At 38.5% G+C, this 12,192-nt stretch overlaps 1 protein-coding gene across 2 annotated transcripts in view; it reads right to left on the reverse strand.

Annotated features, from left to right (window-relative positions):
- UFL1 (UFM1 specific ligase 1) overlaps positions 1-12,192 on the reverse strand; it is a 45,096-nt gene that overhangs the window by 4,644 nt on the left and 28,260 nt on the right. For both annotated transcript variants that reach the window (XM_050949256.1, XM_050949257.1), the window contains 8 exons: positions 11,121-11,241; positions 7,978-8,100; positions 5,290-5,410; positions 4,419-4,585; positions 2,843-2,973; positions 2,597-2,677; positions 732-817; positions 70-250 (listed from right to left, as the gene is read on the reverse strand). In XM_050949256.1, coding sequence (XP_050805213.1) covers positions 70-250; positions 732-817; positions 2,597-2,677; positions 2,843-2,973; positions 4,419-4,585; positions 5,290-5,410; positions 7,978-8,100; positions 11,121-11,241 — 1,011 coding nt within the window. The remainder of the gene's footprint in view (positions 1-69; positions 251-731; positions 818-2,596; positions 2,678-2,842; positions 2,974-4,418; positions 4,586-5,289; positions 5,411-7,977; positions 8,101-11,120; positions 11,242-12,192) is intronic.

Genomic DNA, 12,192 nt, shown 5'->3' on the forward strand with positions numbered 1-12,192 from the left:
TCAGTGCGGACAATCCCATGTTTTCCTTACAGTCAGACACTACAGGATGATATTTCAAAAGCAGAATACCTCTGGGATCTTAGTAGTTAGGAAAGAAATGATTTGTGGTACACATCTTCCTGGTGCATGAAGCATGCACTGTGTTGAAAACTGAAACAACAGGATCGATGTCAGGTGTAAAACAAGAGCTGGATCTTCTGTGACTTTCAGTTGTTCAATCAGAGCCTGTCTATGCTGAAACAGAATTTGCCTAAGAAAACAAAAAGTGCATAGAGAAAACATATTTGTTTCTATTTTGTTCTTTATCAGGTTGGAATTGCTAATATGTATTTAGATTTGATGGATATTAACTTTTTTCCTCCCAACAGACTGATTCTTAATATTAATGGGTGGCATTTTCAAAAGTGCCATCCTGAGCTTTTGAAAAATGACATCCTGAACTTTTAAAACGACATCTCTGTAAAAAATGATACAAAGCAGCCATCTCCACTATCAGAAAAATTAGTTTCAAACTTGGTAAGCTATCTGCAAATTAAATATCTGATGTTTGGAAAGCTGCCTAAACTTAGTTTAAAAAGAAGACCCCTGAATTTATCCTCCTCCTCCACCTTTTATCTACCTACATGTTCCACTGCTACCAAGTTAATTATCTAAAATGTGTGCAGAAATAGTGCTATATTTCCCACTTTGCACAATTCTTTAAGGTAATAAATACAATTTTAAAAAGTTACCTTTCCTTCTTTTTGTCTCCTTTTTTAACCATAATATCACAAGCATCTGCTGAAGAATCAAGGCACAAAAGAAAGTCTTCTAAACTCTATAAAAAAAATTAGACCCAGGTATAGACACTTAATTTGTACTAGTGGCTAAAAAAACTAGTTTACAAGCACACTGTTTTTCCCTGTTCAGAATGATGGCATTCAGATCATAGAGATGCAAAATAATTACCAATGTAAGATGGGGGAAAGAATTCCGTTTAAAATAAAACATCACTAAACCTTTAAAAGTTTATATATTTAAATAGTAAAGGGTATAAAATTAAGTAACTGAATGTGGAAAAAAGTATACAATATATCATCTTCTAGAAGGTATTGCAATATTACCTTATATACTCACTCATTAGCCTGTTCGTTTATAAGCTGACCCCCCAAGATGGTTAGGTAAAAATAGCAAAAACTCTATGACCCTTTCATAAGCCGACCCTATGTTTATGGAGTTGGCAAACTTTGGCTCCTCGCCCGGTAGGATAAGCCTCTAGTGGGCTTGGACGTTTTGTTCACCTCGGGCGTTCACAGGCACGGAGCCTCTCAGCTTCCAGTGTCCATGGTTTGCCGTTCCCAGTCAATGGGCACTGCGGAGCCACTTCCTTTGCCTGTGAACACTTCAGGTAAACAAAATTTCCTGACCTGCTAGCGGCTTACCCTGACGGGCCGGGAGCCAAAGTTTGCCAACCGCTGCTACATTTGAAAAGCTGGCATCACAAATAACACTCAACATTTTGCAAGAATTATTTTAATGTAACCTAAAGAAAAACCTGTTTTTGTTATAACAACTGAACAAATATGTATTCACCTTCAAAATTACAGTCAATATTTAACATCAGTAAATGGATATTTAAAACAAGTAACTTAGAACAATATGAGACTTTAAAAAGTCTTAAAATCCTTCAAAGTCTGAATCAGTCTCTGATTTACCAAACAGTTCATTAAACTCGGCTTCAGTCACAGCTGCACCCGCATTGTCATCGTAGATAGTGGCAGTGTCGTCTTCAGACTCAGATTCCTTCTCATCATCAGCCTCTTGTGTCATCATCAAATATGGCATCATCTTCTGACCCGTTGAGTGCACTGCTGATATTGCATTTTCCAAATGATTTTTCTATCATTTCCGAGGGAATGGACACCCACACGTCCTTGATCCACTGGGCGACCAGATTGATTTCAGGCTTCGTAAGATTCCTGTCTTTTGTCAACTTGGCCATGCCTCAACACATCCATTCAGACCACATTTTGCGTAGCCTGTCTTTAAAGGGTTTGTTCAGGCAGACATCAAGCGGCTGTAGAACAGAAGTTAAGCCTCCAGGTATTACAGTCAAAGTAGTTTTCATGACGCTCTTTGAGGCGTCACCTTTTTTACCAAAAATATTCGGCTTATGAATGAGTATACATGGTATCTACTTTTCTTAAGAAAAATATGATAAGCCTTTTTTGTACATTAGGCACTAACTTGTTTTTTCCAGTTTTGTTCTACAGCTGCTATAGTCCACAATTTAATGATTATGATGCCTAAATACCTACAGAGGTGAGGGCTCAAGAATTTTAGGGGGAGGATACATGAAATATCAAGTGTTCTAAATAAAATTTAAGAAACTGCATTTTAACCTCTACTGCCAACATCATAAATTGAGATTACCCCTAAGCCTCTTAAAAATGTTTATGGGATGAAGATTGACTTATTCTTACTGATTTACAAGAATTTGGATTGAGGATATTTGTATGCAGCCTTCACAGCAACAGCAATCACCCATCCGAATCTTTAACTCAGGTGGCTATTAGCATTACATTAGTAGAATGGATAATCTGAACTCTGGAAGTACCTTGCCATTCAGAGAAGTATGTAGCTTAGTTAAAGGACCTCTGGTCTCTTCAGGTAATCTACCTAAAATCTTTTTCCTGACCTGCTGAGAAAAAAACAATATTGTTTTACAAATAAATGTTAGGCTCATCTTCACGTCAGTACTTTATAACTGAAAAGCTGTTGTGAATAGTTAGGAAAGAACATTAATACTGCGATTATTAAAATGAAACTGCCTTAAAGAGGAATGAAAGTGGTATCTACATACCTCACTTGTAATGGCAGTACAATCTTCTGATGCCATCATTAAATCCGTAGCAAGGAAGTTGAAAATAAGATTTGTGATGTCTGTACAAACTGTCTTCAGCATGTGTTTGGCAAGATTAGTTTGTGTCTCATCTGTAAGATATAATTTCTGTAAGTAAAAGCAGAGTAAGGCTATGTCTTCACTACCCGCCGTATCGGGGGGTAGCAATCGATTGCTCGGGAATTGATATATCGTGTCTCATCTAGACGCAATATATCAATCCCCGAACGCGCTTATATCAATTCCGGAACTCCACCAACCCGAACGGAGTTTCAGAGTCAACATGGGGCGCCACGGACATCGATCCCGCGCCGTGAGGACGGTGAGTAATTCGATCTTAGATACTTTGACTTCAGCTACATTATTCACGTAGCTGAAGTTGCGTATCTGAGATCGATTTTCCCCCGTAGTGCAGACCAGCTCTAAGAAAGTAACTTATTATGTTGTCTAATCCACCCACATGACAGTTCAGATTTCCCTACAGCAGTGGTTCCTAAGCGATGGGCTAAGGACTACTGGTGGTCCACAGAAAGGTAGCTGGACATGTGGTGCAAGCTCTTCTTGTTTCCAGCTGCTTCTACAGCGGTCCAAAGTTCCTCATTGCAAGCAAGAGCCTGGAGGCCTGAAAATGCAACTGGAACAGAGGAGTCAGAGCAGCTGATACTACTAGGGAATGCAGCTACATGAAGAGGAGAAGAAACTGGTGCCAGAGGACAGCTCTTGAACCACAAATAAGACTGGAGCTGCCAGCCACCGTAAGACAGAAATATCCTGGAGAGCAGGAGAAAAGGGACTAAAGCAGCAGGATTCCAGGAACTAGGCAAAGAGGCAGCACCTTCAGGGAACTAAACAGACAGTGCAGGAAGGAGTTGCACAGAAACACATGCAGGATGAAGAAGAACAGATTCTAGGGCTAAATGTAATGAAAGGCAAAAAGAGACAGTATGATTAATATATGTCAAAAAGGCAGACAACTTACTGCTTTAGAGACAGTTAGAAATAGTTCATTTTTCCTCTAATGCTACTTTTTACATGTAAGCACAAACTGTAGTTGCCACAGTGATGCTATGCAAGTGTGAATGGCAGGGGAGACCCTCTAAATTAAGGTGTTGTCCATAAAGTGAAGAAATCTGAGAAGCCTTGACTACAGTATATTGCCTAGTGATTTGTCCATCCATGTTTTAAGTGACTGAAGTGATGAGGGTTCTACTACTTCACTTTGGAGACTATTCCATAATCAAACAGATGTCATCAGGATACTTTTCCTCATATTCAGCGTACTTTCCCAGTTCTTAGTTTCATCCTAAACTTCCCATAGATACATTTTACAACCTTACAGTACCACTGAAATTCCTCTCCCTCCTTGGAATTGAAATCATTTAAATAAAACTAGATTTTGCTAAAACAGACTCTACTCAATGACAGCATAGTTTGCATCCTTAATAATTTGTCGCTCTTTTATTAATATAATCAAAAGTCATCACCTTTCTAGTACTGAGGTGTTCGTTTTTTTTTTTTAAGGAAGTATTTGTTGTACCTGTAAAATGCTTTGTTCCCTTTTCAAATAATCGGATATTATTGTACAAGTTTGAAACCTCTTCCTGCAAATCCTTGATGGTCTGCCTCCTGCTAGCTCCAGACAAAGAAGAGGTTGAAGACACGAATACTGAACGTACCACTTCCTGGTAGCTCTTTGTTAGGGACCTCAGAAGAGGAAAAAAGGAAAAAAAAAGGAAGATCTTAAAACTATTAAAAAAAAAAGTAGGGTTTATCCAAATACATTCATTATTAATGAGAAGGCTGTTACACTCCTGTTCCAGAATGCGAAAAAAGTGTATCTAAAAGTAATAGTGCATAAGTGATGATAGATTATTAAAATGTAGGCATATTATGTATTTCTGGTACTTTTGGCAGCACAATTTGTTATGATCTAGTTAAGTCCTTGTCAATGTTTTCAATTTCACAGGCCTATAAAACTTGTCCCTAAATCAAAACAAGAGGGGGAAAAAAGCATATAAGATGTCCAGTGAGGATGCTATTTATATACTGTTCCAAATGATCACTGAACTGATGTCAGATCAGACAGTTAAGATGCACTTAAAATGGTGTGGGTTTTTCTAAGGTCACTCTCACAGTACAGGATATGCTGGCTGGCAGATAACGTAATACAAACTGCCACCATACAGAAACAGCATTTCCTAGAATGTCGTATCAGCACAGATTTCTGATATGCCAGGAGGTTTGCAATAATAGAGTGAGCTACACCAAGTAGCAAGCACTACAATTCTGACTTCTCTCTCTCTCTCTCAGAGAAAAAAGTACTATTCTTCTAGTCAAAGCAAGCAGGAGATTCATTTAGAATGAATCATTAAACACCTAATTTTACCAAGATGAATTAGTGCACTTACCGTATTAAATGTTCAGCAAGTTCTGTAATAAGCTCTTCGGGGCAGTCCTGTATATGGTTCCTTAAAACATCTTGAATCTCTTCCCGTGACATGAAAGGAATCTCCAGATGCTTATTCCTACCTGTAATGACCATGAGCAACATTTTAATGGCAGAACACTGAGATAATTTTAGTTAAAGCTACCCATGTGGCACAGGACATTGCAATGTCAGGTAGCTCTGACCCCTAACATGAAATGGATGAGCAGTGAATGTTAAGCCATATGACTTTTGCCACTGATGCAGTTACAACTCTCTCACAAATAAAAAGACTGATATTTCTGTTCAGATGACTTGAAAACTTCTACTATATATTTCATAAATTATCCACAAAAGGTAAAAATGTCAGTTCTAGATTTTTCTCACATTTGTTATTTAGTGCTGAGATATTTTTGTATAGCACTCAAAAGCAAGACATAAAATGACCGAGCACCCTTTATGCAAGGTTATCACCTACATTTCAAAACACAATGAATGAGTACAAGAAGCATTAGGGAGGGAATGGGGGTTTATAGCAATACAATCACATGGATACTCAACTTAAACATATTTTGGTGGCTTGGTATTTTTCTTTTCTTTTTTTCTTTTTTTTTTTTAAACTTAGCATGACATTTATTGTGGACACTGCAGAAGAAATGAGTTTTCAGGGGATTAAAAGGAGTGCAAGATAATGACATGGAGAAGCAGAGTAGGAAAGGGATTATGCTACACCTTACACATGAAAAGAAATGCAGACCTGCTTGAAGAAGAAACAGATAAATGAGGCATCAAGAATGGCAACACTGACAGAGTAGTGGCATAGAGGTGATGAAACAATAAAAGACAAGGTTGAATGAACAGGAAGAGGTGGAGCTATTTATTTAAGGACTTGGAAGTGAGGAAATGGTTAAATTTGAATTTATACTGTTAGTCAAGCTAGTTGAGTATCAGAAAGAGAGCTCAATAGATAAAACGTTGCCAAACAGCACTCTCCAAATCCTATTAAACTCAGCACATTTATTACTACATATTAACATTTGCAATGATTGATTTTAAACTAAACTATGGAGGCTTATACTTAAAAAAAACCCATCTTGCTAGTATTTCACCTAGATGAACAGTCTGAAAATTATCGCACTATGGCAGGGGTGGCCAAACTTACTGGCCCTCCGAGCCACATACAACAATCTTCAGAAGTTTGAGAGCTGGAGCACACCTGCCAGGAGTTGGGGCTTGGGGCTTCTGCCCCACTCCTGCTGAAGCCCCGAGCCCTGGCAGGTGTGGCCTGCAGGGCTGAAGCCCCGAGACCCTCCTCCCCGCTTGACAGAAGTTCCTACCTCACCACCCCACTACAAGGCAGAGGTCCTGAGCTTCTCACACCACCCCCTTTCCCCCAGTCTAGTAGGTGCAGTGGGGGGGGGGAGGGCACGCGCGGAGGAGGCTTGCGAGCCACACTTTAATGGTGAAAGAGCCACATGTGGCTCGTGAGCCACAGTTTGGCCACCTCTGCACGATGGCTTGGTCCACATTTAAAAATGATCTAGCTTTGTCACTCAGGGCTATGAAAATTTCACACCGAGTGCCGTATTTAGAATGATCTAAACCCTGTGTAGACGCAGCTAAGTTGAGGGAAAAATTCTTCCATTAACCTAGCTATTGTCTCTTGGAGAGGTGGATTAACCATACTGATAGAACAGGGAAGCGGCGGCCAGCACATTCCTCGGCCCGCGCTGCTTCCTGCAGTCCCCTTTGACCTGGAGTGGCGAACTGCCGCCAGTGGGAGCCGCGATCGCCCGAACCTGCGGACACGGCAGGTAAACAAAGCAGCCTGTGTGCCAAAGGTTGCTGATCCCTGTGACAGAAAAGGTTGCTGATGAAGTGGTAGCTACACTATGGTACTGTAGCGGCTCAGATACAGAAGCATTCTAGCAGCTGTAGTATAACCATACTCTATATGAACTACTCAAATCTATTGAAAGAGCTTTTAGTTACTGTTAGGGATTCAAGAGACTTGTATAACCGGAATTAGCAGGGTAAACCATAAAACTTCTGAGAGCATTTTCACTCTCATTTCAATTATAACAGTCACCTTTAAAAAGCTAGAATATTTATAGCACAGCAAGTTTCCCCCTTCATTTAGAAAAGAACAGAAGTGTTGTAACTGTGCTCATTTTTCCAATAGCAATCACTATAGGTCACTGAATCAAAGTTAAAACTTTTGGCTGGAGGTTTTCCTTTTCAAGGGAAAAAAAGATCAGTTATTTCTAGTCATCGCTAGGATTTCTTAATTTACGCTAGTTAAACTTTGGAACTAGATAAGAGTTGCTGGGTTTTTCAGCAGATATTTAAAGACTACGTATGATCTGCATCTTGAAATCAAGGTTGTTTATTTTCTATATTTTCCTGAATTTAGTAACAATTTTGCTCTAATTCCCTTTACTTTGATTTCTTTAAGATTTGCTGACAATGCTCACTATGAATGCATATTACAATACCACAATTTATACTGAGATACATTTTCATTTATACAATTTAACCTGCTCAACACACTAGTATCTTTTGATATTTTATCTGGGCAGATAGCTATAATGGGGAGAAACACAAAGACTTACAAAAGCAGAAGATAAAGCATGTCAGTGTAAGTAGATACTGGTTAAACAAAATTACAAACTTGTGCTACTTGCTTGTGATTCCTCATCACTCTCCGCATCCTTTCTTCCTTTCTTCTTGGTTTTCTTAATCCTGATCTCTCTGGCATTTCCACCACCTCTTCCTCTCACACTTCCACTGCCCTCTGGTGGCAAATTATGTGTTTAGTACAGACAGAAGCATTATCCCTTAATGTGATGTTTTTCACAGTTATGGTAACAAATGAGGCTGAACTATCTGTTAAAGATACTAGTGAAATAATCTTATCAACCTACCATGAATGGAACCTACATTTCATATTGCAGATTAGTGACAGTTTGATATTTGAAGAACATGAAAACAAAGAAACATACTGATTAATAACTTATTAGTTTTCACTTCATTACTAAAATAAAACGGAACTTTCTAAAAATGTGACTATTCCTTATATCAAATTACAAATGTCGTCATGTAAACAACATTAGTAAAATAACTGCTCCCGACAGACGACAAAACCAGATATCATTCCTCAAAACACAAGAAAAGCAACCTGATGGCTGAAAATAAGCTTTTATTAATGCAGGTCAGCCCTGATGAACAATTGAACTACTGAACAAAATTTTTGCAGTTGTATTTAACATGTCATGAGCGGGGAAGGGATAGGTCAGTGGTTTGAGCATTGGCCTGCTAAACCCACGGTTGCGAGTTCAATCCTTGAGGGGGCCATTTAGGGAACTGAGGTAAAAATCTGTCTGGGGATTGGTCCTGCTTTGAGCAGGGGGTTGGACTAGATGACCTTCTGAGGTCCCTTCGAACCCTAATCTTCTATGATTTTATGAATACTCTACATTACAGGACAAAATCCTGCACTATAAGCATTTATTGAATTGCTGATAGCATCTCAATTTTCAGTATGTTCCTTTTCCACCATGTAAATTCTTCTGCCCTTGTTTCTGTTTCTCTCATTTGCAAAATTTTATACTCTGTAATAACTGCATTCCATACAAGAAATAACTTTGAAGTTTTAGGCCTCATATTTTAATGTAAAAATAATTACATTCTCAAGTGGCTAACCAATGGATTAATTCTACTATTGCTTAAGAAAAACATACAAAAGCAGTATTCAAATGCTTGTACCGTACAATTTGCTGGCAATGTATTTAATATGAATTCCCAAGCCCTGGTGCTCAGTCATGTCCATGGACCCTATAGTGATAGCTGTGATACTTAAGCTGTAGGTTAGGAACAACTTACATTTGGGTAAGCCCTGGCACCTTATAACTTCTTAGGAAAAAAACAGGCTTTTTTTAGGTTTATTTGAACTGTGACTGAATTAAATTGAGCAGGAATCGGTTGTTTAGTTAACAGTATAATAAGCAGAAAAGATAAAAAGCTATTTTAAAAGAAGCTCTTTAATGATTTGCTTCCTATCTTTCACACTGTGGGTCAGCACACAAAAGAAGTTGCTTATATTGTCGACCTGCGCAACCAAGATCTGATCTGTGGAGAGCACGAACAAGACAGCATACAGGCTGTAATTTTCAGACAACAGAGTGAGTGGGTTGTAAATCCAATGACAGCCTGGTTAGAGGAACTATAACACTGCAGGATTTTCAGCCCTGTCCCCCGCCCTTCCTTTTTTTTTTTTTTTTTTAAACAAAACAAAAACCACCACCATTAATGCTATTATATTGTCTGTTTTCAATTTCAATGCAAAGACACACCATGGATATATTTTAGACTTTCATACATATAAAACTGTCCATCATTAAGAGTATCTAAACTGGTGATAAGTGGTATCTGTCATTATTTCCAGTATACGTAATAATGGTATCTAGAACCTTAAACCATGGTGATGTGGGTCATCTTGATGCATGCTACATAATGGCCAAAAAGAAAACACCACATCACTAAAGCAGATTTGCCAGGATGCATGATATAATATGTATGTGTATGCATGTGACTATATTTATACACACACATAGTTTATGCCAGGGGTCGGCAACCTTTCAGAAGTGGTGTGCTGAGTCTTCATTTAGTCACTCTAATTTAAGGTTTCATGTGCCGGTAATACATTTTAACGTTTTTAGAAGGTCTCTTTCTAAAAGTCTATAATATATAACTAAACTATTGTTGTATGTAAAGTAAATAAAGTTTCTAAAATGTTTAAGAAGCTTCATTTAAAATTAAATTAAAATGCAGAGCCCCCTGGACCGGTGGCCAGGACCCAGGCAGTGTGAGTGCCAGTGAAAATCAGCTTGTGTGCCGCCTTTGGCACTCATGCCATAGGTTGCCTACCCCTGGTTTATGCTTATGAAGAGTAAGACACAAGCAAGGCTGGAAGTCATTTTATTTATGACAGTTCTATTAAAGTTCAAACTCCTCTTTAACAACTATGCCCTAGAAAAATCTGCTGTCTCTTGTGGTGAGAATAAGTTTGGTTTCCAGGCCAACTCAGTCCTGATCTCTTGAGAGTAGAAACTAATGTTCTATTTAAATATATGGTTATACTGTATATCCAATTAAGCTAGATATATCAGTGTTTTGATTCGGTAGCTTGTAATAGGACACAACATTGAGGGACTAAAACAAATTTCTGAATCACCCTATTAAAGTCTTTAAGACTTACTGCATTATGTTTAGCCTGATTTAAGTTCTTCAGTGATTACTGAAAACTGTAAAGGTTTAGAAAGATTTTATGTATATTTACATTCTGGAGCAAACTGAGATCTACTGTAAGACTTTTTTGCTAAATGGAGCTATGCATATTTAGACCCAGTATGCATTTAGCCCAGAACATATTAAAAAAACAACAACCTTGTGAACCTTCAAGTAATTATGATCTTGCAGCATAACAAAGAGGAAGTTACCAAGTTGTGCTTGGAGAGGACTCTGACTTTAAAACTCACTCTGAATTCATCTGAAAGGGTCTGGATTTGATGAGTTTTGGAGTACCCTGCAAAACCTATCAATTTCCCCTACCATATGGAAAGTAGGACGAAGGAGGAGGATGGTGAGTTGGGGGGGAGGAGGGGTTTTCATTGCTTACTTTTTGCCTAACTATTGTCAGCTGGGGGGTTAGATGAAACCGGTGGAGTTGTAAATGGGAGTACTTTTATAAATAAGTATGGCCAAGGGCAGACAGGTGCTCCTTTATAGAAATAAAAATAATTCCAAATACCTTACCTGTTGCTTTCTTCCTTCTTTCATCCTTTCTGTCTTTTTTGTTAGCAGATGAATTTTCTAAAATAGAAGCCTCTTTCAGGTCCTCTTCGGTGACTATATTAACAGGGTTATTTTTCATTTCCTGGAATGAAGATAATTCATTTAATGTCAAAATATAAATGCAGAATGTGACTAATAAAGCACCATTCATGCAGTCTAGACATTTTAAAACATATTGTCTTAAACACAGAATGTGTTCTACATGCAGCACAGGAAAAAGATACTTATTTTCCTCCTCCAAACCCAACAACCCGTCCTGCAAGCTTAATATGACCAAGGTAGTCAATGAATAATAGAACTGTAAAATAAATCCAATAAAAAACTACATTAATTTTACAGTAATGTATTCAGTCAAAAAACTTAAAGACAGTGTGAGTCTCAAATATTTTAATAAATCCTGAAGTCTAAACAGTGCTTCATTATTTAAATAGATTGGGTAGAATTACAGCACTGAATTTTGTAACTCAATTCTATTACTAACATTATCTTCCGAAACATAATTCTCCAAAGAATCTGGGGTTCACGGGGTGCCAGAGGTTTGTATGTGCATTTTACTGAATTTAAGGTAATAGTGGACATGAATATAAACAACGCCTCAAATATGAATAAGTTTAGGCTGTTCCTGAGCTTTTTATATCTACCTAACAGGCGAGGCGGGATCCTCATCACATCTTCACACCATGGAAAAAAAAAAACCACACAACATTTCTCTGCCTCCCTAATTTCTCTTTTTGTGGTGGGGAAAACTGGCCTCCTAAACCCTCTCGGTTCAGCTATCCTGCTTTCCACTGCATTAAGATGAGGATCTGATACTGCTTGACACCAGCTGCTCTAAGCCTTGGTAAAAGAGACACTAGTGAAAGCAGACAGCAGTCCAAGGCACTAAGAGCAGGTGGAGGGAACAAGCAGCCATCCAGCCCAGCAGCTGGGAGGGAGGGCCCCCAGAAGTAGGAGACAAGAGGCCGGGGGGGGGCGGGGGAGTGGAGGGAGGAAGTATATGTTGATCCAACAGAGGAGCTGGGACACTGTTTAG

The sequence above is a fragment of the Gopherus flavomarginatus genome, chromosome 4 (assembly GCF_025201925.1).
Source record: "Gopherus flavomarginatus isolate rGopFla2 chromosome 4, rGopFla2.mat.asm, whole genome shotgun sequence".
NCBI classification, from domain to species: Eukaryota; Metazoa; Chordata; order Testudines; family Testudinidae; genus Gopherus; species Gopherus flavomarginatus.